This window comes from Miniopterus natalensis, chromosome 2 (assembly GCF_054644295.1).
Source record: "Miniopterus natalensis isolate mMinNat1 chromosome 2, mMinNat1.hap1, whole genome shotgun sequence".
In the NCBI taxonomy this organism is placed as follows: domain Eukaryota; kingdom Metazoa; phylum Chordata; class Mammalia; order Chiroptera; family Miniopteridae; genus Miniopterus; species Miniopterus natalensis.
Window position 1 is genome coordinate 167,676,759 of NC_142082.1, and position 22,000 is coordinate 167,698,758.

Consider the following 22,000-nt stretch of genomic DNA (forward strand, 5'->3'; position numbering starts at 1 on the left):
CAGGGTGCAGGCTAGTGGCAGCATTCATTTACTCAAATAACATACAGTAGTCCCTCCTTATCTGTAGAGCATAAGTTCTAAGACCCCAAGGGGATGCCTGAAATCTCTGATGGTGCTGAATCCTATATATACTATGTGTATTCCTACACATACATACTTTTTCACTTAAAGGAATCACTTCCTGCCTTCAGAATCGCCATATCTGAATTGCCAACATAACCACTCTTGTGCTTTGGGGCCATTATTAAATAAGGGTTACTTGAACACAAGCACTGCAATACCTCCAGAGTCAATATGATAACTGAGATGGCTACTATGGAACTAACGGGCAAGGAGAGCGTACATTTTAGAGAGCCTGGACAAAGGGATGAGTCATGTCCCAGGCTCAGCCGGATGGCTGGAGATTTCATCATGCTACTCAGAATGGCGCGTAATTTAAAAGTTATGAATTGTTTATTTCTGGAAATTTCCATTTAATATTTTTGGACCACGGTTGACCAAGTGTAACAAACAGCGAAAAGTGAAACTGTGGATAAGGGGGGACTGCTGTGTAATTATTCAGCATCTACTATGTGCTCAGCAAAGCAGTGGGAAGAATACTATGTATGAGACAATTTCTTCCCTAGGAGCTGACAACCTTGCTGAAGAGTCACATATATGAAATAGTTGCCCAGCCGGTGTGGCTCAGTGGTTGAACATCGACCTATGAACCAGAGGTTCTGGTTCAATTCCTGGTCAGGGCACATGCCAGGTTTTCAGGCTCATCCCCAGTAGGAGGCATGCAGGAAGCAGCAGACCAAAGACTCTCTCATCACTGATATTTCTCTCTCCCTCCCTTCCTCTCTCTGAAATCAATAAAAACATATATATACATACATATACATATACATATATATACATACATATACATACATATACATACATACATATACATATATATATATATATATATATATATATATATAAAAATAAAAGAAATGGTTAAAACAGCAACAAAAGGTACCGACTAAATGCTGTGGGAATTCAGATAAAGGGACCATTATGGGTTGGAGCAATCAGGGAAGGCTTCCTGAAAGAGTTCATATTGTGTTCATTTACGCAACAAATGTTAACCGACCACAAACTAAATGCCAGGGTCTGAGGATACAGCAGCAAACAATTCAAAGACCTTGCCCTCAGGAAGCCAATATTCTAGCGGGAAGAGATGGAAACAATATGTCAGGTAGTGATGAATGTCATATTTAAAAGCGAAGCAGAGTGAGGAGACAGCGTTGTGGACGTGGGCTACGAGAACATAGAGATCCAAGAGGAGAGTAAGGGGTGTGGTCAGGGAGGGGTCGGATTTTGATGACTGGGGAGAGGTTATTACTCTCTGGGCCTAACTAGTGACCTCAAAAAACTGACATCCTGTCCTTAGCCGCATATTCAAAGCATTAAGAAATTCTTGAGAGTACCATATAAGAAAAAAGAACGGGAACTTCCTACATCAGCCTATACCCCCACCGAAGTAAGGGAAACGGGACCCTAGGCTTTTAAAAATCGTACCTTGATGCATAATTCATAACCCTGTCGCGATTCCACCCTCCCACTTCCCCAGAAGTCCCTTCCGGAAGCCCGGGGCCGCAGTTCAGACGGTTCGGCTTCTGCCCTTAGCAGAACCCGCCTTCACTTCCGTTGTGGCGTCACATCCACAGGGGGTTCTACCGGGTCCCCGGGCAGAAGCCACTTCCGCCCCTCCTTGGCGTAACTTCTATCCTCAGTATTCCCGGCGCCATCGGCGCCGGATGTGCTCTACCGCTTCCGGAAGTGACTCGACCTTTGCATTTCCCCCCCTTCCCCATTGCCGACCCCCGCTACATTGCTATTTCCCTCCCTCCCCCCCCTTTTCGTTTCCGGCGCTCCCGCCTTCTCTCGGTGGTGGCTCAACTCGGAGCGTGTGGGGGGGAGGGAGGGGGCGTGGAGGAATTGGGGTTCTCGGGAGCACTAGCGGCAGCACCACTTCCGGGTGAGTGTTAGGGGGAGGGAGGGCGGTAGAAAGGGGGCCACCCACTGCCTGGAGCCCCCGCCCTGCGGGTGTCTCGCGCGCATTCCGTGCGTGTGAGTGTGTGGGTCTGTCTCGCGCCTGAAGTGCGTGCCCGCGCGTTCCGCCGCGTGCTCCCCCTCCCTCGCCCCCTTCAGTCCTCCCACCCCAATCCGCTCCCTCCTCTCCCAGCCATCGCCGCCCCTCCCGCACTCTGGCTCTGGCGCCGCCGCAGCCGTCGCCGCTGGGTGAGTCTCGCGCCGCTGCAGCCGGCGCGCGCCGAGCTCTCTGCTCCTCCCCCTCCCCTTTTCGCTGAGGGGGGGGCTTGGAAGGGGGGGCTTCACGGTGTGACTGTACGTGTGTCCGTCCCGGAACCGGAAGTGGTTGTGGAGGAGCGGGCGATGGGGAGGAATGGGGGGGCTTAGGGGGCGGGTGTCTGTCCGGTGTGTGGTAGAGTTCAGCTCCCTGGAGGAGGAGGGACGTCCCAAAGAAGGGTCTTTGAGGCTGGGGTGGGGGGGCGATATCAGGAGAAGGTTCCTAGCGGCTCTTTCAAGGGAGCAAAGGTTGGGGGGGGACAGCTGGGGTCTCCAATAGATAGACCACTGTGCAGCTGAGAGAGGTACTTCTTGGTGCAAGGCCTTTGGTAGGCAGGGGCGAAGTCCTCGAAGAAGTGAGGGTGGGGGGAGACCAGAGGAAGTGGCTGGGCCTGAACTGGCACTGTGCCTGACACAGGGCTTGTGCATCCCCCCAGTCCTCAGTTTTGCCCTCTGAGCCAATCCTCAGGGGCAGGGACCTTTCTCTTCCAACTTCTGTTCTCTGACTCCTGGTTACCTGTGGCCCTGAGGAACGAAAGAATCAGTGTCTGAGACCAGGAGTGGAACCCAAACACTGGTGATAGAGTTCATCTTAGTTTCTGGGAATTAGATTTATTTCCCTTGTAACTACATAGGGGTGGCACTGCACTGCTGTTGTTATATCCTTGCACCTTTGGATTGTTGTTTGGGGGTCCAACCGCCTGCCTATTGACTGACTGCTGACAGTCAAAAGAATTCCTCCACAGTTCTCTGGTGTCTGCACCCTTACTGGCCCCTGTAACCCAGACAATTTGTTTACAGAAAGTTCAGGAGCCCTGGAAAGGAGAAAGAATAAAACAACAGGAGGAAGAGAGAGAGAGGGTAAGACAATTTTGGGTTAACGTTTTTTCTGGTTTGGGGGAAGAAGGGGTCATAATAAAATAGTTTCTTTGGGAGACAGTATGACAGAATTCTTTTAAGTAATAGCAGTTGTAATACTGGTGTTTGCTATGGGAGAAAAATCAGCCTTTTCCTACTATCTCTTTCCTACTATCTTCCTGGGGATACCCAGGAAGTTTATGTGTAAAAAGTTGGCTCTGGACCCCATCACCTTCCATCCCACAAGTACTCATCAGGAGTGAGTTATGAAATGTACAAGTGAAACTGTGGAGCAGTGTTGCATTGTGTCCAAAGGAGAAACTTATTTCTACTTTGGGGACAAATGAGCTCTAGTTCTAGTGTAGTCCTTGTGGCATAGCTTATGGAATTGCTTTCCTATATGTGGAACCAGCAGAGTTGAGTTTAGAGTGGGGTTAGTATCCTTAATATCACAGCTTAGTGTTTGGGCTGGATCTGTTGGGTGATTGAATCTATGACACAGTTATTTGAATTTGATGTGGCAGGGTGAAGTTTTCAGGGAAAAACTGGTTTATAGATAGTTTGAAGTGGATGAAACTGTATGGAGTGGAAGAATTCAAAATACGAGACTTGATGGCAACAGAGTTTTAGGCAGCCTGAAAACGACCATGTATTGATCCATGAGTTTGGAGTTCAGTCAGAGCTTGTAATCCTAGAGGTGTGTTCCTAAGAACCAATTCCAGGCTGGTTTATAAAATGTGTTCCTCATAGGTTTCTGAGCCAAGTTATGATTAAATATAAGGTGCATATTCTCTCATCCCCAGCCTTTTTTTTCCCCCTCCTGCCTCACATTGTGTAGATCCATTGGAGGGCAAGGGGAACCACTGTGTTCTTTCCATAGGATACAGGGTATGATGGTCCCGCAGTGCCCAGGGTAGACAGTGAGGACCCTGATTGTCAGCTGTGTAGTGGTAGTGGTCCTGTTGGTCTCAAATAGGTGTGATGTGATGGTCTTTCCTAATAGAATTGGGATAACCTGTTCTGAGTTATTTTGCATTTGGGAGAGTGTACAGATAGTAGGAAGGCCCCATATTCTATTGGGACTGTCCTTCTTGAATGTCCTTAGGATCTGAGAAAAAGACTTTGTTTCCTTACTGAGTAAAAAATGGTTCTCTGTGTTTCTTCACTTCAAGTCCTTAACTAATACTGCAGCCTTCTGCAGTTGTGCATTTTGGAACAGTTTTGCTCAATAGGGTGTCTGAGATCCATGGGTCAAGTTCTTTCTGTAGTTGAATTTGAATTGATTGTTCTTTGCATCTCTATTTCTCGTAAGTGCTTCTAGTTGGTGATTACTAAGCTGGAGGCTATAGAACTAATACTTTTGGGTACTTCCTTTGTAATTATGTGGTCTTTATGTAATTTTCACTAATTGTTTCTAATAGTCCTCATCACATGGAAATATTTCTCTTTGTTCCTTTCAGGAGCACTTTGAGCATTTTATTCTTTTTCTGTTTTGTGTTGCCTTCATTCCAAACCATATGCCTTGTGAATTTGTTTTAAGGGGTTTATTCTGCTCCATCCTTTACCCAAATAAAAACTTAGTAGAGTTGTAAGTTACTCAGTCGTCCATTGACAGTCCTAAAATTACATTCCAGAAGTCTTGATTCCTAGGTCCATTCCTAGGTGGTTGTTGTATTTCATGATTTTCTAAAGGTTGGTTGTGTTAAACGAATGTTATTTTCCTGAGAAAAGAAAATCATGCTTTATTTGGAAAACAAAATTGTAGTGAGTACTGGGAAAGAGTTGGTGGTCTTCATCATATATACAAAAACCATATGCTGGAAGCAGTAACATCTTTATTCCTTGATGACTGGTAGCATTGTGGAAGGATGGACAGAGCTCTGGTGCAAGAGTTCAAGTCCTACTGTGTGTTTCATGGATGATATGTAATATTGTCTTTTTTTTTTCACTTCCTCAGTGCTTCCAAGATTTCTTTTGAGATTGAAAAATAAATAAGTAGTTCCTTGAACCTTTTTTTTTTTAATCCTCACCCGAGGATATTTTTTCCATTGCTTTTCAGAGAGAGATTGATGTGAGAGAGACGCATCGATTGGTTGCCTCCTGCACATGCCCCAACCAGCCCAGACCAAGCCTGCAACTGAGGCACCTGCCCTTGATTGGAATCAAACTCGAGAGGCTTCAGTAGAGGGTTGATGCTCTAACCACTGAGCAGAACCAGCTAGGATATTTCCTTGAACCTCTTGAAAGAAAAGTACTGTCCAACTTAATTATAGTAAACCTCTCTTCTTTTTCTTTTCTTTTTTTAAAAATCTTTATTGATTTCAGAGAGAGGGAGGGAGAGGGAGAGAGCTGAAACATCAATGATGAGAGAGTTATCATTGGTCAGCTGTCTTCTGCATGCTCCCAGCTGGGGATCGAGCCCACAACCTGGGCATGTGCCCCCACCAGGAATTGAACCGTGATCTCCTGGATCCTAGGTCAATGCTCAACTGCTGAGTCACGCCAGGTTGGCCGAAAACCTCCCTTCTTATTAACAGTCAAGGCACAGTGCAGTGGTAAAGTTGAAATTAGAACCCAGATTTTGTTTTTCTTTTTTTAAGTATATCTTTATTGATTTCATAAAGAGGAAAGGAGAGGGATAGAGAGATAGAAACATCAATGATGAGAGAGTCATTGATTGGCTGCCTCTTGCACGCCCCCCACTGGGGATCGAGCCCGCAACCCGGGCATGTGCCCTGACCGGGAGTCGATCCGTGATCGCCTGGATTCTGGGTAGACGCTCAACCGCTGAGCCACGCCCGGCCAAGCAGAACCCAGATTTTCAATCTTCCAATATACTTCTTTCCACTTACTGTGTTTTTCCTTCTTTCTTGCCCTTCAGGGGCTATAATAGAATCCTTCCCAGTCTAGAGTAAACCAGTACATTTTTAGTATATTGGCATAGTCATCAAAACTGGCACTCTGTGTAGAGATGAGATTTCCCCATAATATCATTGGGCTTCTTAAAGTTTTGGAATGTTGTTGATACATGCCTGCTTGGATGTCAGGATAGTTAGGTGAAAGTTCCTCCATGAATGATAATTAAGAGGTTAAGTGGTCAAATGGACAATAAATAGATATTTGAGGGATTTTACCCCAGAGGTACCCTGTTATACAATTCTGGTGGCACCATTTACATGTATTTCTGGCATGAGCATTCCTTCTTGACTCTCCATTTGATCTCATTTCAGGTATGTAGAACTTTAAATCAGCCTTTTCAGAACAGCAGTATAGCACTTCTCAGGTGTCATTTTGCAGGCAAATATTGCTTCTAGTTGGCTGAGCAGTACTCTGCATGAGCCTCCATTTTGGGCTGACATATTTATCAGAAGCCCACAAAGCACATTTATTATTTTATCCTAGGACCAGCTGTGGTTCTGATGTTCAGCTTTGTTCTCTTAAGAAACAAAGCAGAGTGATAGACTGGGTATCCGTGGAAGTGGAGGGGCCTCTCTGGACAATCTGCACTTTTTACTCAGACTCCACATGATTCTAAAATCAGTTGTCTTGGTGGCTAAGTGAGGTTTCACAGGATGTGGACAGAGAATATCATCTTAAACTGCCGTCATCAGAATTTCATTTTTTAAAACATTAGGACTACCTGAAAAATGCATAGTCCATTCCTGGAAATATTTTAAATTTTAATTCGTGAATCAAGTCACAACGTCAGAGAGTATGCAGTTCAGTTGTATGGTGTGTTTTATATATATATATATATATATATATATATATATATATATATATATATATATATATCTTTTTTATTGATTTCTGAGAGAGATAGAAACATCAATGATGAGAGAGTCATTGATCGGCTGCTTGCTGCACGCCCCCGACTAGGGATCGAGCCCACAACCCAGGCATGTGCCCTGACTGGGAACTGAACCACCATCTCCTGGATCCTAGGTCGATGCTCAGGCACTGAGCCACACCTACCGGGCAAGTTGTATGGTTTTGATCTCTTATAGAACCCCTTTCCCTGACTTGCTCTGCTATTTACTGTTTGCCTCCTATTTCCTCATTTGAAAAATGGGATTACAGTACCCCATTTTGTTTATAGAATTGTTGTAGGTATTAAATGGTGTGATAGTTGTAAAGTGCTTAGAACAGCATCTTGAACATAATTAAGCACTTAATAGATGTTAATGGTGAAAGTGGTGGTGATATTGTCCACCATGTCACTTTTTATGCCCCCTTTACAGGAAGCTACAGGTGATATTTCCCTCAGAAACCACTTCACCTAAGCCACTTGTAGGACAATATTAATAGATACAGTCTTTTTGGAGAGGGAGGGGCCTTGTCACAGGAATCCTATCTGAGGACATTCTTATTTTCAGGCTCTCAGTTCCTCCCTCCTAAATTTTCACATCCATAATGTGTTTACTTCCTTGAGTCTTTTTTTTCCCCCTTGAGTCTTTAGGGGGATATTGTATATTAGACCCTTCTTTCTTTTGCTCTCCAGCCTAATTCTCTATTACATTTCTTTCATATATTACCATTCTTGTTTCATTTCAGCTAAAATGTTAGACAAAGTGGAGTCATGAGTTAAAGTTTGAACCCCTTGCAGTGTTTTTAAAATCTGTATGTGTGGAGTCCGCTGTCATTCAGTTTATTAAATATGGAGTTGCTTACTGGGCGGTGAGTCCTGTGTTAGAAACTGGAGAGGTCCAAGACGTGATCCCTACCTCCCGAAAAGCTTAGCAAGATTGGATCCCTGTAAACTGTAATCTGATTGTTTCTTGATTTCTCTTGCCTAAGGAGGACCTGAGGCCCCTACTGCTGGGAGGAAAAGGTCATCACCTTTTTTGGAGACTATATTTTATAACTCAGGAAGCAGGATTTACCTGCAGTCAATCCTTGGTCATTTAATATTGAGCCTCATTTGTGTGAAGCTGTTGTAATCACGAATTTGATGTGTTGCCCCTCTCCTTTGCCACTTTTTAGGAAAAAGTAGGCTGAAATTCACTTCTACTTCCCTTTATAGGATCTATGAAAATTGAGGGTGCTGTTTAATAGAGCAAAAAATGTGAGGAGACTTCTGGAGAAAGATAAGGAACGGGGTTATGTTCAGAGAGAGATCCTTTATGCTTTAACTCCTTTGTTGAAGATCTTTCCTAGTTTCCTTAGTCACTACTTGAAATCAAATTTCTGTGCTCAGTCTACCCTTCAGCTCTTAGTATCTCTGGTCTCTGCTGCCAGCATATCCTCAGCAGGACCTGTGGCTGTAGGTCACAGGTCCTTTCCCACCTGAATCTTGGTTGCTCTTGGCTCAGAGTAACAACATAGTGATCATGTTTATTTCCTGCTGTTCCTTGTTTCCCTCATTCCACCAGTCTCATTCTGCCTCTTTACCTGCTTTCTGCTGGGCTAGATCTTTCCTAGTCCCGAATTTTGGGAAGCTACTCTTGACCAAGATACTGCCAATTAAGCCTTTCTAGAAGCGATCAGAATGTGAAAATGAGTGAGTGGTGAGATGCCTCTGTTCTTTATTCATCTGTGACTTGCATTGTGATTCGGAGGGATTACTTTTCTTGATTTTTCTTCACTCCTAAAATTTTAAGCTTAATTGTCATCTGTGTACAGAGAAGAACTCACATTCTCAAGTTCAGACTCTTAGAAGCTTAGTGTTAGACAACTACAAAGCAGGAGTCGAGTAATGTGTATGTGTTCTGGCCCACTGTTGTCCCTATTTTGAATCCCTTTAGGTGGATGCTGCTGCTACTGCTGATGCTAGAACCCTTTTTTAAATTGGTAACTCCTAGGTTCTCACTGCTCAGCCCATCATGTGTGGTGTCCAGTGTAGCACCATGGATGTTTAGACCTTGGGATCAGTGGGGTGTGGTCCCCAGATAGAATATGGTACTCAAAAAATACCTCGATTTTGATTCCTGCCCATTTCAGTCTTTAATGCTCTTGGGCATTTTGTGTCCTGGCCTAGAACCTTTTCAAGCTGCATAGAACTATAGATGTGTTGATTGGAACTCTTGAACTTTTTTATTTCAAGGAAGGAGGATTTGAGGAATAAAGGAGAAGAGGAATGGTGATACCCTGCTCTTTGAAGCCAATCAGTAGTTTGCTTTTTGGGACTTTGGGCACATTCCTTCCCCTCTCATGGCTTCAGTTTCTTTTTTTGTCAGCAAAGGAATGTAAAACCAATTCTCTTTCTTAGAGTATGGGAAACATTCTGTGGGTAACTGATATATGTATAAGTTCTTTCACCAGCATCTTAACTAGGATAGCCTCTATTGAATAGGAATATAATGCTGAGTGGCTCTGACCAATGGGACTAATATGCTAGATCCTAAGGTGTTGACTGCTAATTCCCAGCCATGTGGTCAAAGAAGAAATCAGGAACTCCTCAACTCCCCTTCTCCACTGCTAAGCTTCAGATTTATTCCTGAGTGTGTGATATGGTCCCTCTTTCTTCAGGTAGAATGGAAGAATCTCACTTCAATTCTAACCCGTACTTCTGGCCTTCTATCCCCACAGTCTCAGGACAGGTAGGTTGGGTTTGCTTTTTTGCTCCTCCCCTATGGTATACTTTTTTCAACTCTGAGTAGTAAGTTGTATGACTGTGGAGACTGAAGCAAGACAAACCACATGCTTTTTCACCAAGTCCCCATCACTGAGAATTGTATAGGGTTTCTGTTTGGCTTCTCTCTGGAAGCACAAAGGTATTAACCATCACTCCTTGATATCCAAGGAGGACAGGCAATGCTAAGTGCTTAGGGAGCAGACAAAAGCATACTCTCCCTGAAGAAGCCACACCCACCCCCTCCCCATTCCTTTTCCTTTATTTATTTTTAAAAAATTACTGTTGACATCATATATTAGTTTCAGGTGCACATCATAGTGATTAGACATTTCTATAATTTATGAAGTGATTCCCCCCCCCCCATAAGTCTAGTACCCATCTGGTACCATGCATAGTTATGATATTATTGACTCCCTATGCTATACTTTATATCCCTGTTACTATTTGTATAACTGGCAGTTTGTACTTAGTGCTCTTCACCTTTTTTACTCATTCCCCTACCCCTTCCCATCTGTTTGTTCTCTGCCCCTTCCATTTCTTTCAGATTGAGAACACGATGTTCATCAACAAGATGAAGGATCAGCTGTTGCCAGAGAAGGGCTGTGGGCTAGCTCCACCCCACTACCCCACCTTGCTGACAGTGCCTGCCTCAGTGTCCCTGTCCTCTGGCATCAGTATGGACACAGAGTCCAAGTCAGACCAGCTGACCCCACATAGCCAGGCATCCGTTACCCAGAATATCACGGTGGTCCCTGTGCCGTCTACAGGACTAATGACTGCTGGTGAGCAACTCTGCTCTTCTCCAATCTGAGGTGTTGATCTTCCATGATCAGTACCCCAGGCTGGAGGGCTTCAACAACATGGGGAGTGGGAAATGTGTTTGATTACTCAATCAAATTTTTATTAAGTGCCTACTGTGTGCCTAGCAATGCGCTAGGCATTGTGGGGGATACAAAGAAGTAGAAGATGCGGTCCCTGCCTTTGAGGAGGTGACATTCTTTCCTTCTCTGAATCAAGGAGTCTCCTGTTCTCAGAGGTGGAGAAGAGAAGGGAGTCAATCAAGGGGTAAATCTCACTGTTACTGGGGTTGGGGTGGGGACAGGGGTTAGGAGACCATTATTTTTTTACAGGGTTTGGGGTTTCCTATATACTCTGGGCTGGGGGGGGTGGTAAGGGGTTAATTAGACAATGATCTGGGGAAATGAAATAGGATTAGAATCAGAACTGGACAACATGACACCATCTCCTTTTTCTCCCAATCCTAGGTCCTGGTTTGGTAATCACGTCCCCCTCAGGCTCCCTTGTGACCACAGCCTCATCAGCTCAGACCTTCCCCATTTCGGCTCCCATGATTGTCTCAGCTCTTCCCCCTGGCTCACAAGCCCTGCAGGTGGTCCCTGACCTCTCCAAGAAGGTGTCATCAACCCTAACGGAGGAAGGAGGTGGAGGTGGTGGTGGAGGTGGTAATGTGGCTCCTAAGCCCCCCCGGGGCCGAAAGAAGAAGCGGATGTTGGAATCAGGACTGCCCGAGATGAATGACCCTTATGTCCTCTCCCCTGAGGATGATGATGACCATCAGAAAGATGGCAAGACCTATAGGTATGAATGATCCTGGGGTAGGATGGGGTGAGGATCCTTGTCTCAGCTTCCCTACCCTGTGTCTTACCCCTTATCAGGCTGTATGCTCTGCCAGCTTTCCACCTCCGATCCATGTGCATGTCAGTTGTTTTATCATGGGGCAGGAAGGTAGAGCTTCTAGCACTTCTCTGGTGCCTCTTCCCCCAGGATGCAGACCCTTTGGGGTCATCAGCATTGACTTATTTTTGAGTGACATAATGGAGTTCGTTCTTATAATGAGGCTTTAGACTGGGTTTGAGACTGTCTCCAGCTCCTTTTTGCTTTCTGCATTTTCCATTCCTATTTTTCCAAGAAACCTTTCTGGTAAGCCCCTCACCAGTGTGCCATCCACTGGTGTTCTTGGGCCGTATTTGGGCAGTGAGCCTGCCTGACCCTGCATGGTTGGGATAATGGGAGGGGTCTATATAAAAAGGTGGTAGGTATTCCTCCCTACCACCCTTCCCTCACTTATGCTTATAAAATGACTATTTGTTCACTCTCTAATTCATGGAAGTCCTTTTGATTCTCCTACTGCCTTCAAGTTGTCCTTTGCCAGAAAGCATTATATTTGCATGTGGTACTGTACAAAAATAATTACATAAATAAATTTCCCTGCCCTTTGAACATTGGAAATCTTTTAATTCCCTTGACAACTATCAAGGCCCCTAGTGGGTTTGGGGAGATTGGTCCCAGTGTATAGAGTGGGATAACCACTGTCACAGCTTTGACACAGACAGGGGCAGATATGCATGGCTGGGAGACTGGGTCTGTCCTTAGTGTACCGAGATGGGCAATGTTGTTCCCATTTTAGGAGCGAAGGGAACTGCGGCACAGGAAATGGACAGAGCCTTGGGCTCATGGATTCAGTTCCTGGCTCCACCACGAACTTGCTGTGTGACCCTGGGCAAGTCCTTTCCCCCTCTCTGGGCCTCAGTTTCCTCATCTATAAAATGGGGAGAATTCTGTTTCTGCCTCCCATTTGTTGGGGGTATATATCAGATAAGATTTGAAATGTTGGGAACTTCAAAAGAGATAAAAAATAGTCATTTAACATTTATTATTATTTGTGTTGTACACTTCTGTAGAGAGCAGCTACAACTACAGAGCTTTTAAATTCCTCTTTGTAAGTGAAAATGAGGGAAGTATTGCTGTGCAGAAAGTGTTGAGCACTACAGAATTCAGTTTATAATCCGAAAGTTCATTGCAGCTTTATTATTACAGGTGTACCCCACTTTATACAATAAAAGTGTTCCTGGAAAATGTTTACATCATATCATATTATAAAGGTACCTGACAAGTTTGATTCATTTAAAGGCATTCTTTTATATATCATTTCATAAAATGAAAATCCCTCTTAAATATATTTTATAGAAATCTGGATTTTTATGTATTTGCTTAAAGTGAGGACATTGTGACGTGGAGATGCACCTATACAAAATTTGCTGTGGTAGGAGTAGTGAGGGGCTTCTCTGACACCCTGTGTAGCCCTTCACATGGATCAGGAGCCTCTGATTCTGCCAAGGTTTTTCTTGTTTGTTAGTTTTTTGGACCCACATTAAAGCCCTGGACTTCCCAAACTGTATATATGAAAAGAAATGTGAATATATAATTGGAAGGATGCCCTGGTGGGATTTTCTGCACCCTCTATGTTTTTGGAATTCTTGACAGGCTCCACACCTAAAGAAAACTCTAAAATTTAAAGGCGACTAATTATATCTAGGTGAATGGGATTTCTTCAGAAACTCAGAACTCTGAAATTCCAATGGAATCTTTTTAATCATAGAAGATCCCTCTTTCGATGCATGCGTGGGTCAACCACATCCATTCCTGTGGCCAGTGGCATCTGACTGTGTGTTGGGGGAATTGGGTTCTGTTGCTCTGGGCAAGTCAACTTATTTCTGACTAAAGAGTTCCCATCTATAAAATGGGAAGATCAATTGTGGCCCTCATCTATCTTGTGGAAATGTTTTGAGGGAAAATCAGAGTATTTGAAATTGTTTTTGAGTAGGTTAGGAAAAAAATGGGATGATAATTCAGAATGGTTATTGTAAACAAGGCGATTGCATTTCATGCCTCCAGAGGGTCACCATTCTTGTGTTGGATGTGAATGGTGCCTCCTGGAGTTGTGCACTGTGATATGGGGTGCCAGCTTTCCTCTCCCCTGCTAACTGCCCACTGTCACAACTCTCCTACATCAGATTTCTTTTCACCCACCCAACACTTGGCATTACTTGTACTCTTTTTATTTGGCTTCATAGGATTTCAGAGTTGGAAATACTTTTAATGGTCACCGAAGCTGTCTTTTCTCTATAGTTTTAGTCCTCTAAACATTCTTGGAAGATGATTCTCCAGCTCTCCTTGAATACCTTTAGTGTGAAGAATCTTTAAATTAGGCTAGATCATAGCTTTGTAGTGAATAACTGTCCTTTGGCACATTACTTAACCTTTCTGGGCCTTTGCGTTCCTTTCTGTAAACAGGGATAGTACTTTCTAGCTTGTTGTGAGGGGTGGAAAAAATGTATTTAAAGTTCCCTGGCAATATCCAGCACAACAACAAATGGCAAACTGTTATCATTATTATACCTAGTACCTTTTGAAACTGCTAGCCATGTTGTCAGTCCATTATAGATGAACTTAAGTTTTTCGAATTCTTCTCTAGTTGAAAATTTTGATGAAGAGGGTTATTTCCTCTTTTATAATTAATTTCATACTAAGGGTGTAATCAGCACTCATACACTAACTAAATGAGATTTTGTTTAAGTTAAAATGAATGTGTTCCACTATAAGAAATTTTAGCAACGAAGGGAAATTATTTTGTAACTTTAGTCCAGCTCCCCTCTAAGTGACAATGCGTCCAGTTTCTAACCTCAGTCTTAGTGAAACTATAGTAGCATGAGCGCATCCATCAGCACTGATGCTGTTAACATTAATGCAGTTTTATAATTATTATTTTTTTAACATTTCTGTTGATTTTTAGAGAGAGAATAAAGGGGAGGGAGGGAGAGAAAAACATTGGTATGAGAGGGAAAATCGATGAACTGCCTCCTGCGTGCCTCCTACTGGGGATCAAGCCCTTATCCTAGGTATGTGGCCTGACTGGGAATCAAACTGGTAACCTTTAGGTGCACGGGATGACACCCAGCCAACTAAGCCACACCGGCCAGCGAAATGCAGTTTTATTATTAGAGAACACTGGCTTACTTTTGACTGTCCTGGGTGTTTGCTGAACCTTATAGGGCCTACCAGATATTTATCTCTCCATTTTACAGACCAGAAAACTAAGGTCTGGATTGATGAGCAATCCTGTAACTGAACCCTAAGTAGAGATCCCAGGTGTCTAGACTTCCCACTGACTGTCTTCCATTGGCTGCGTCCTTTGGACTGTGCTACCTATAAACAGAATCTCCCCACCTCCTATACAATGGTTGGGCGTCCCAGACAAGAGTCAGGGATTGGTAAACTGGTAATTGGGTTTCCTTCAGAGTTATCAAGTAACTAGAGAAATAGAAATTGGCCTTAATGATTAGAATTTTAATAGAGGCATTAATAGAGGGATCATACCCCAGCTAACAGTAATATCTTTTTTTCTGAGCAGCTCGGAGTTCTTTGTAGCCTTGATCTCAGTTAATTCTCTAAAAATTCTTCTGGGATCAGAAAAAAGTAGAAATCATCCCTCACACCATCCCAAGCCCCTCTCACAGAGATAAGTTGGGAGCACCCAGAGAAGAGGGACTTGTTGCAGTTACCTGGCTTCCAGGCTGTTGCCCTTTCTACCAGTCCACAGTATGCACTGGTGACTTGTTTAGGAATGTTAGGGTTCTAGCTCACATATAAATAGCTTTTACCCAATAAAGTCTGAATAGTTGTGGTTTGTCCTGCTCAGAGGCCTTCTTACTTTGAATTGTTGGGCAGTGTTTGAGCAGGAAGATTACCAGCTTGGGATGAGTGAAAGTGTGTTCAGATGCTATTGATGTCAACCCAAAGTGCTGACATTGGCTCCATGTGTGAGGAAAGAGGAAAGGTTTAGCGCAGAAGCTCAGTGTTTCGCAAATCTTTTTCTCCTAAATATTGGAGGGACACAACCCACTCCTAACAGATACCTTGGCTCATTGCAAAAGTGGTTTTCACTTAATTGCCTAGGGGGTGGGGGTTAGCTGGCTGGTGGAACATCAGATATAGGGTGGAGGCATACATGGTTTGGAAAAAGCTCCTCCAAGTACTGTAATTCTAATACTTACCCACCCCCATCCCTCTAGGGATCCTTGGAAAAAGGAAGTAGGAGAAAATCAGAGAAAGCAATTATCTGAGGAGAGAGGAGAGGAATCCTGGGTAATCGAGTCAGTTTGTCCTCATCATTTCAGGAGCTTGAGGAATACCTGAGGGATGTACTTTATACATGGGAAATTGGAGGAAAGAGTTCTTTTAAAGTTTGAAATTAAATTATAGGCAGAAGGAAAGCACAAGTTAGCTGATAATCCTAGCCAGTGAAATTCACATCAACTCAGAACCCATAATAATTTTTCCTGTCTTACTTGGTTGAATTCTTGTTTCTCTACACACTTAGGGAGTCCAATCATTCAGCACACATGTATTGAGTATTTATATTGTACTGGGCTATGTTAGAAGCTTCAGCTATAAAAATAAATAAAACAGAGCTCCTCCTTTCATGGGCCTTACAATGTAGTTGGAATAGGAGAGAATTCAGAGAGGTTGGCTTCTTTGGAAGTGGAGGGGAGGGTTCAGCAATGCCCTCTTGGTGGGAAGGGTTCTAACCACTGCCCTCACTTGGCCCAGGTGCCGGATGTGCTCACTGACATTCTACTCAAAGTCGGAGATGCAGATCCACTCCAAGTCACACACCGAGACCAAGCCCCACAAGTGCCCACATTGTTCCAAGACCTTCGCCAACAGCTCCTACCTGGCCCAGCACATCCGTATCCATTCAGGGGCTAAGCCCTACAGTTGTAACTTCTGTGAGAAATCCTTCCGCCAGCTATCTCACCTCCAGCAGCACACCCGGTAAGGCTGCTCTTGGTTTTACCCCACTACCTGGCTGTGAGCCCCTCACCCTGAGACCGTGTTGCCTGTGCCTACCGTCCTCTCCACGTTTCCTTTTTCCCTTTTCAACTTTGCCTTTTGGGAGCCTCAATTCTCTCCCATTACTGTCTGTGAAAATTAAACTATGTCTTAGGAGTTTGGGAGGGTGGGGGCTGGAAAATTGTGGTCTTCAATCCCAAAGTCTGGAACGATTTTTGTGGTTTCTCTCTGTGTCTGTGTTTGGAAATCTTCCACAGAGCAGGCCCTGCTTTTACTATATGCTTCAGTTCAGAGCCAAGGTGTGCATTCAACTTCAGGTCCATGGGGAACAGGCGGTATTGGTCTTTGTTCAAATTACAATTTGGAAGCAGGGTATCTGTGGTGAGTGTGTAACCTTAGAACCAAATGGAGGGTTGACGAAACTGAAATCTTTAAGGTTACCAGGAGCCAGGGGTTGCAGCTCTTCATCATCTCACTGCCATTCTAGCCACCGACTTAAGATCAGCAACAACCTAGATTTGGTGTCCTCGTCATTAGCCTCTCCAGGCTGGAGTGTGTTTGGGAGGAGGGAGGAGGGGGTGTTCTCATCCGTCAAGCAACATCATTTCACCCAGCAGAGAGCTGAGCCCATGGTGTCGAACTGCTTCCTCCTCCCCCCTTCCCTCCTCTCCTCTCCGGCAGGATCCACTCCAAGATGCACACGGAGACCATCAAGCCCCACAAGTGCCCGCACTGCTCCAAGAGCTTCGCCAACACCTCCTACCTGGCTCAGCACCTCCGTATCCACTCGGGGGCCAAGCCCTACAACTGTTCCTACTGCCAGAAGGCCTTCCGCCAGCTCTCCCACCTCCAGCAGCACACACGGTAAGGGAGAGTGGCAGGCTACTGCCCCCGTCCCGCTGGCATGCCCTCCCCACCCCCGCCCCGGACATACACAACAACCCGCATGCGGGGGGCGGGGGAGAAACCTGGCTGGAGGAGAGACCTGGCTGGAGGAGAACACGACTGGCATCTGGGAAAAAGAGCAAACTACAACATGAAGACACAATTGGATGCTCAGAACCTTTCTGGGGCAAAATCTGCATTGGACAGATGCAATGACTTTGTGATATTCCCAGATGCATGGGAGGAAGAGATTGACCTGGAACAGAGACAACTTTGATTTCCCTCATTTCCTTCCCTGAAAACGGCCATGCACACATCTTGCAAGGTTTTCTACTTGGTGCCAAAGCCAGGGCATTTGAAGATGATACCTCTAGCCCTTACAGCACCACTTATGAACAGGAGGTAGAGACTTTAGCTGGGTACCAGCCTGGTGACAGAGCAACAAGCAAGCTCCAAGGGATGCCAGGAGTAGAAAACAAAACCAAGCATGGTCTTAAATCCTAAAGAGCCAGCAAACAACGAAAAAGCTCATACTTCATAAGGATACTGTTTGTCCCATGAATCTGGAGTGACTAGGAGGAAGTGACCCTGCCAAATAGAAGACTTGATATCCTTCAGTGGTATCTGAAGTTGGAACTGGAGTCCAGACTTACTAGACACCTGGCTGCTTCTGGACATGGTGATCTTCTTAAAGTGGTCAAACATCGTGCTTTGTGAAGAAGAGTTGGGCTTTCCTCACAAGGAGACATATCCTGTGATGTTTTCAAGATTTTATACCTGAGGTCTAGAAAACTACCTGGTCACAAAGATGGCTCTGAAGTCCCTAATGAGAAGCAGGTGTCCATTTACCCTCAAGCCCTTGGCTCATCTCAGTGGAGGACCCTTGTAGAGTTTTGGAAAGAGGTCAAATTGGTACTAAATTAGACATTTCCTGCCATTAGAGGGTTGGACTGGGAAAAGCCTGAAGGAGTTTCTACAAGTATTCATATCGCTGCTGCTTTTCACATTTATCATAACTCTGTGTTTTTCTTTGATACCGGAACTTTCTCTGGGAGTGGTGCTTGAGGCTGAGGAGATAGTTTCTGGTTGGATAGTGGGGGCCAAGGAAAAAGTGTTATGTGTTTCTTTTTCCCTACTGTTGTGTCTACCTTATGTTTCTGAGCATTCATCATGGACAGTTACTGTAGGAGCTTACTTGTATACCAAATTGTGAACTGTCTGTCCCTGGGCTTCCAAGCCACCAGTCCCTCCCCCAGCAGAGGGGAGCCCATCTTAAGCTGAGTGATACAGGCAGTGAGCAGAAATCAGGCACTACAGCCTGATCTGTGTCAGGAGCTGAGATGTCCAGGAGGCCCATCACATACTACTCCCACTCCTGTGGGAGGGCAGGAGTGGCCTTGAGGAGGCTTGTTAAGGAGCCAGTCCCCAAGTCGCCTTGCTGACAGCCTTTCCCTTTTTTGTTTTCTTATGCCGTGCAGAATCCACACCGGTGATAGACCGTACAAATGTGCACATCCAGGCTGTGAGAAAGCCTTCACACAGCTCTCCAATCTGCAGGTAAATGTTTCTCCCTTCACTTGAGGCCTTGACTCTAAGACTTAGGGTCAAAGTGCCATTTAACTAGTTACAGAAGTTCTCAAACTTTTTCAGGACCCCTTCACAGTTGTAATAATTATTGGGGAACCCAAAGAGCTTTTGTTGATGTAGGTACTATCTAACTACATAGATTTTATGAAACTGAAAAACTGGAAAAGATATTTAGTAACTTGTTTTAAAAATAACAAACCCCTTTGTATGTTAATAAAAATAACATATTCCCAAACACACACACCAAAAACTTGAGTGAGAAGAATGGCACTGTTTTACATTTTTTTCGCATTCCTTTAATTTATGGCTTACCAGAAGATGGCTAGATTCTCATGTCTGCTATGTTCAATCTATTGCATTATTATGCATCATTTAATCTCTGCACAGTCATGAGAGAATGAGAATAAAAAAGCAGACATTGTTTTATTATTTTGAAAGTAGTTTTCACCTTATGGACCCCCTAAAAAAGGTCTTGGTATTCCCTAACGATCTCCATGCCTCACTTTGAGAACCACTGGACTAGTGGGACCAGGCAGAGCCATCATTCTAACTTTCAGGATCCTGGTCTGTGCTGAATGAGTTATACTTCTTCCCTTAGCCTATGGCTTCTGAAGTTTCTTTTGAAGCAATTTCTACTGCCTTCAGATGGAAAGAGAACCTGGGAGGCTTGACATCCTGCTTAGGGCTTTCCATTAAGGTCAAGGAGGCAGGAGGGAAAAGTCCGATACACTTATCCTTATCTCTACCAATTTTCTCAGTCCCACAGACGGCAGCACAACAAAGATAAACCGTTCAAGTGCCACAACTGTCATCGGGCGTACACAGACGCAGCCTCACTAGAGGTGCACCTATCTACGCATACGGTGAAGCATGCCAAGGTGTACACCTGCACTATCTGTAGTCGGGCATATACGTCGGTGAGTGCTCAGTCTTCTCTTTCCTTCCTCATAGGCCTGTAGACTACAATCCACTTCACCCCATCTTTCCAGATAAAGATCTGTTGTTGTGAATATGCTGCCTCTCCAGCTCCAACTTACAGAATCAGAAAGAACATAAACTAAATAGACCCATAGTTGGCAAATTTAGGGGATGCCTGATCTTTTAAGCCTATAGAGATTGCTAAACAGTGATTCTTCATTTTACTTGAACATAAGACAAAATAAAGCAACTTGAAAATTTGAGAGGAGAAAGATCTGAGTTAGATGTTTTCCATTAGACTCCAGAAAAAGGTTGTAAAGTTGTTCTATTCAAAGATCTCTGAGAACATGACAGTTTTTCCTGTGCCAATCGAATGCCCATGGTGACTCTAAAGGTCCCCCTCTCCTTTCTAGCCAGTAGTGAGCCCTGAAAGTGGCTTATGGGGTGAACTTTTCCATGGTTCAGAATATCTCTGTATAAGTATTGCTCTATTTAAAGCAAAGTAAGAGCCCAAGGATGCTAGTTATAAGTAACCTCTTTTTTTCTCTTTCTTCCCTCAACTTTTTACCATCTCCCCCAGGAAACGTACCTTATGAAACATATGCGCAAACACAACCCTCCTGATCTCCAGCAACAAGTTCAGGCAGCAGCAGCCGCAGCAGCAGTGGCCCAGGCCCAGGCGCAGGCTCAAGCTCAAGCTCAGGCTCAGGCTCAGGCTCAAGCCCAAGCCCAAGCCCAGGCTCAAGCCCAAGCCCAGGCTTCCCAGGCATCGCAGCAGCAGCAGCAGCAGCAGCCACCACACTTCCAGTCCCCTGGGGCAGCCCCCCAGGGTGGGGGTGGTGGGGACAGCAACCCCAATCCTCCACCCCAGTGTTCATTTGACCTGACCCCCTATAAGACGGCGGAGCACCATAAGGACATCTGCCTCACTGTCACCACCAGCACCATCCAGGTGGAGCACCTGGCCAGCTCGTAGAGACCTGTGCTGCCACCCACTGGGAAGAGGGGGAAGAAGTTCTGGTCCCTTCTCTCCCCAACTCCTCTTGGTGGAAAAGGTCCTCTTCTTCCTTGACAGGCCTTGGCTCCCATCTCCTTGGGCCTCAGGCACGGCCTTTCTTCACAGGATACCATCCTTATTTTCAACTCCTCTTCAAAAGGAATATCAGCCCTCCTGATTGGCAAAGGAATACTGAGCTGGTAGTGTAATCCAGCAGCCTCCCTCCTAAGCATAGCTTTTAAAAATTGGGAGTTGGTGCTCAAGGGAGGGATTTGCTATGACCTCATAGAAACTTTTCCATTGTGGGCACTTAACTCTCTCCTTACCCTCATAATCCTCAAAGTTCAGGCTAATAGAAGAGTAGAGGCTGGCCCTCCCAGATGCCAGAGAGAAGGGAATTCTAAATGCAACCAGCCTCCTGTTTTAATCTTGCCTGTGCAAGAACAGAGGTTTCTCATGTGCCCTGACCCCTGGGAGCCATTTTCTTCCCCTCATGGTCTCACTTCAGTTCCTACATAATGCTGGAGGAAGGAGATCTGGGTGTGGGGGTCAGACTCCCTTTATTTGTAAAGGGGCATGGGCTGAGATGTGGTCCCCAAGGGGCCGGCAATCCCCAGAATGGTCAAGGGTAGCTTAGAAGTGTGGGTTATGGTTTTCCTTGGAGCCTCACCTTCTCTGCCAACCAAGGCCCTATACTCCCAGCCTTCCCACCCCCATACTTAAGGAGCTGTGGGAGCTTTGTGTTCTTTATGAAATCCCACAACAAAGGGGTGTTGCAGAGAAGGGAGAGTTCAGGGCAAACACAAGGACTGGACTTAGCTCCCTCGGTGCCACGGTCAGTTGCTGGACATGGATTTATATATAAATATATATATATAAATATATATATATACCCACTCATCACGGCCATTTTTTGTTGTAACCATTTCTGTGTTTATAAATGCATTATCTCTGAGAATTTTCATATTTGATGTTTTATTTTTGTCCTTTTTTCCTCCCACCCCGTCTTCTGGCCAATGCATTTTTTATTTTCTTTTTCTTTTAAATCATGGCAGATTTCAGAGAAAAGAGAAAATGGAAAAAAAAATCAGGAAACCAGTTGTTATGAAGCAATTTAAAATGAAGAAAAAAATTATGTACAAACCAAGGGGTGTTTTTAGAACCTTGTATAGAAATAAATCTGTGTGAAAGGA

General features: G+C 44.7%; 1 protein-coding gene across 9 annotated transcripts; it reads left to right on the top strand.

Annotated features, from left to right (window-relative positions):
• The first annotated feature begins 1,714 nt into the window (after positions 1–1,714).
• Positions 1,715–22,000, top strand: ZNF384 (zinc finger protein 384). 9 transcript variants are annotated; one of them, XM_087814820.1, is made up of 13 exons: positions 1,715–2,005; positions 2,213–2,268; positions 3,136–3,195; positions 9,661–9,731; positions 10,311–10,548; positions 10,784–10,831; positions 11,032–11,365; positions 12,195–12,287; positions 16,178–16,402; positions 17,102–17,284; positions 18,784–18,862; positions 19,651–19,809; positions 20,391–22,000. In XM_087814820.1, the coding sequence occupies exons 1-13, from the start codon at positions 1,785–1,787 to the stop codon at positions 20,784–20,786; spliced, it is 2,163 nt and encodes a 720-aa protein (XP_087670946.1). In that variant the 5' UTR covers positions 1,715–1,784; the 3' UTR covers positions 20,787–22,000. The 9 variants fall into 9 exon arrangements, with proteins under 9 accessions (XP_087670946.1, XP_087670940.1, XP_087670942.1 ...); XM_087814814.1 differs by lacking the exon at positions 10,784–10,831 and having other exon boundaries at positions 1,727–2,005; XM_087814815.1 differs by lacking the exon at positions 12,195–12,287 and having other exon boundaries at positions 1,729–2,005.

Coding starts and splice junctions, on each gene's coding strand:
- ZNF384 (XM_087814820.1), top strand. CDS start 1,785: ATGTGCTCTACCGCTTCCGGAAGTGACTCGACCTTTGCATTTCCCCCC. Junction 3,196..9,660: donor AGGAGGAAGAGAGAGAGAGG/GTAAGACAATTT, acceptor CTCTTTCTTCAG/GTAGAATGGAAGAATCTCAC. Junction 12,288..16,177: donor AACTTGCTGTGTGACCCTGG/GCAAGTCCTTTC, acceptor CACTTGGCCCAG/GTGCCGGATGTGCTCACTGA.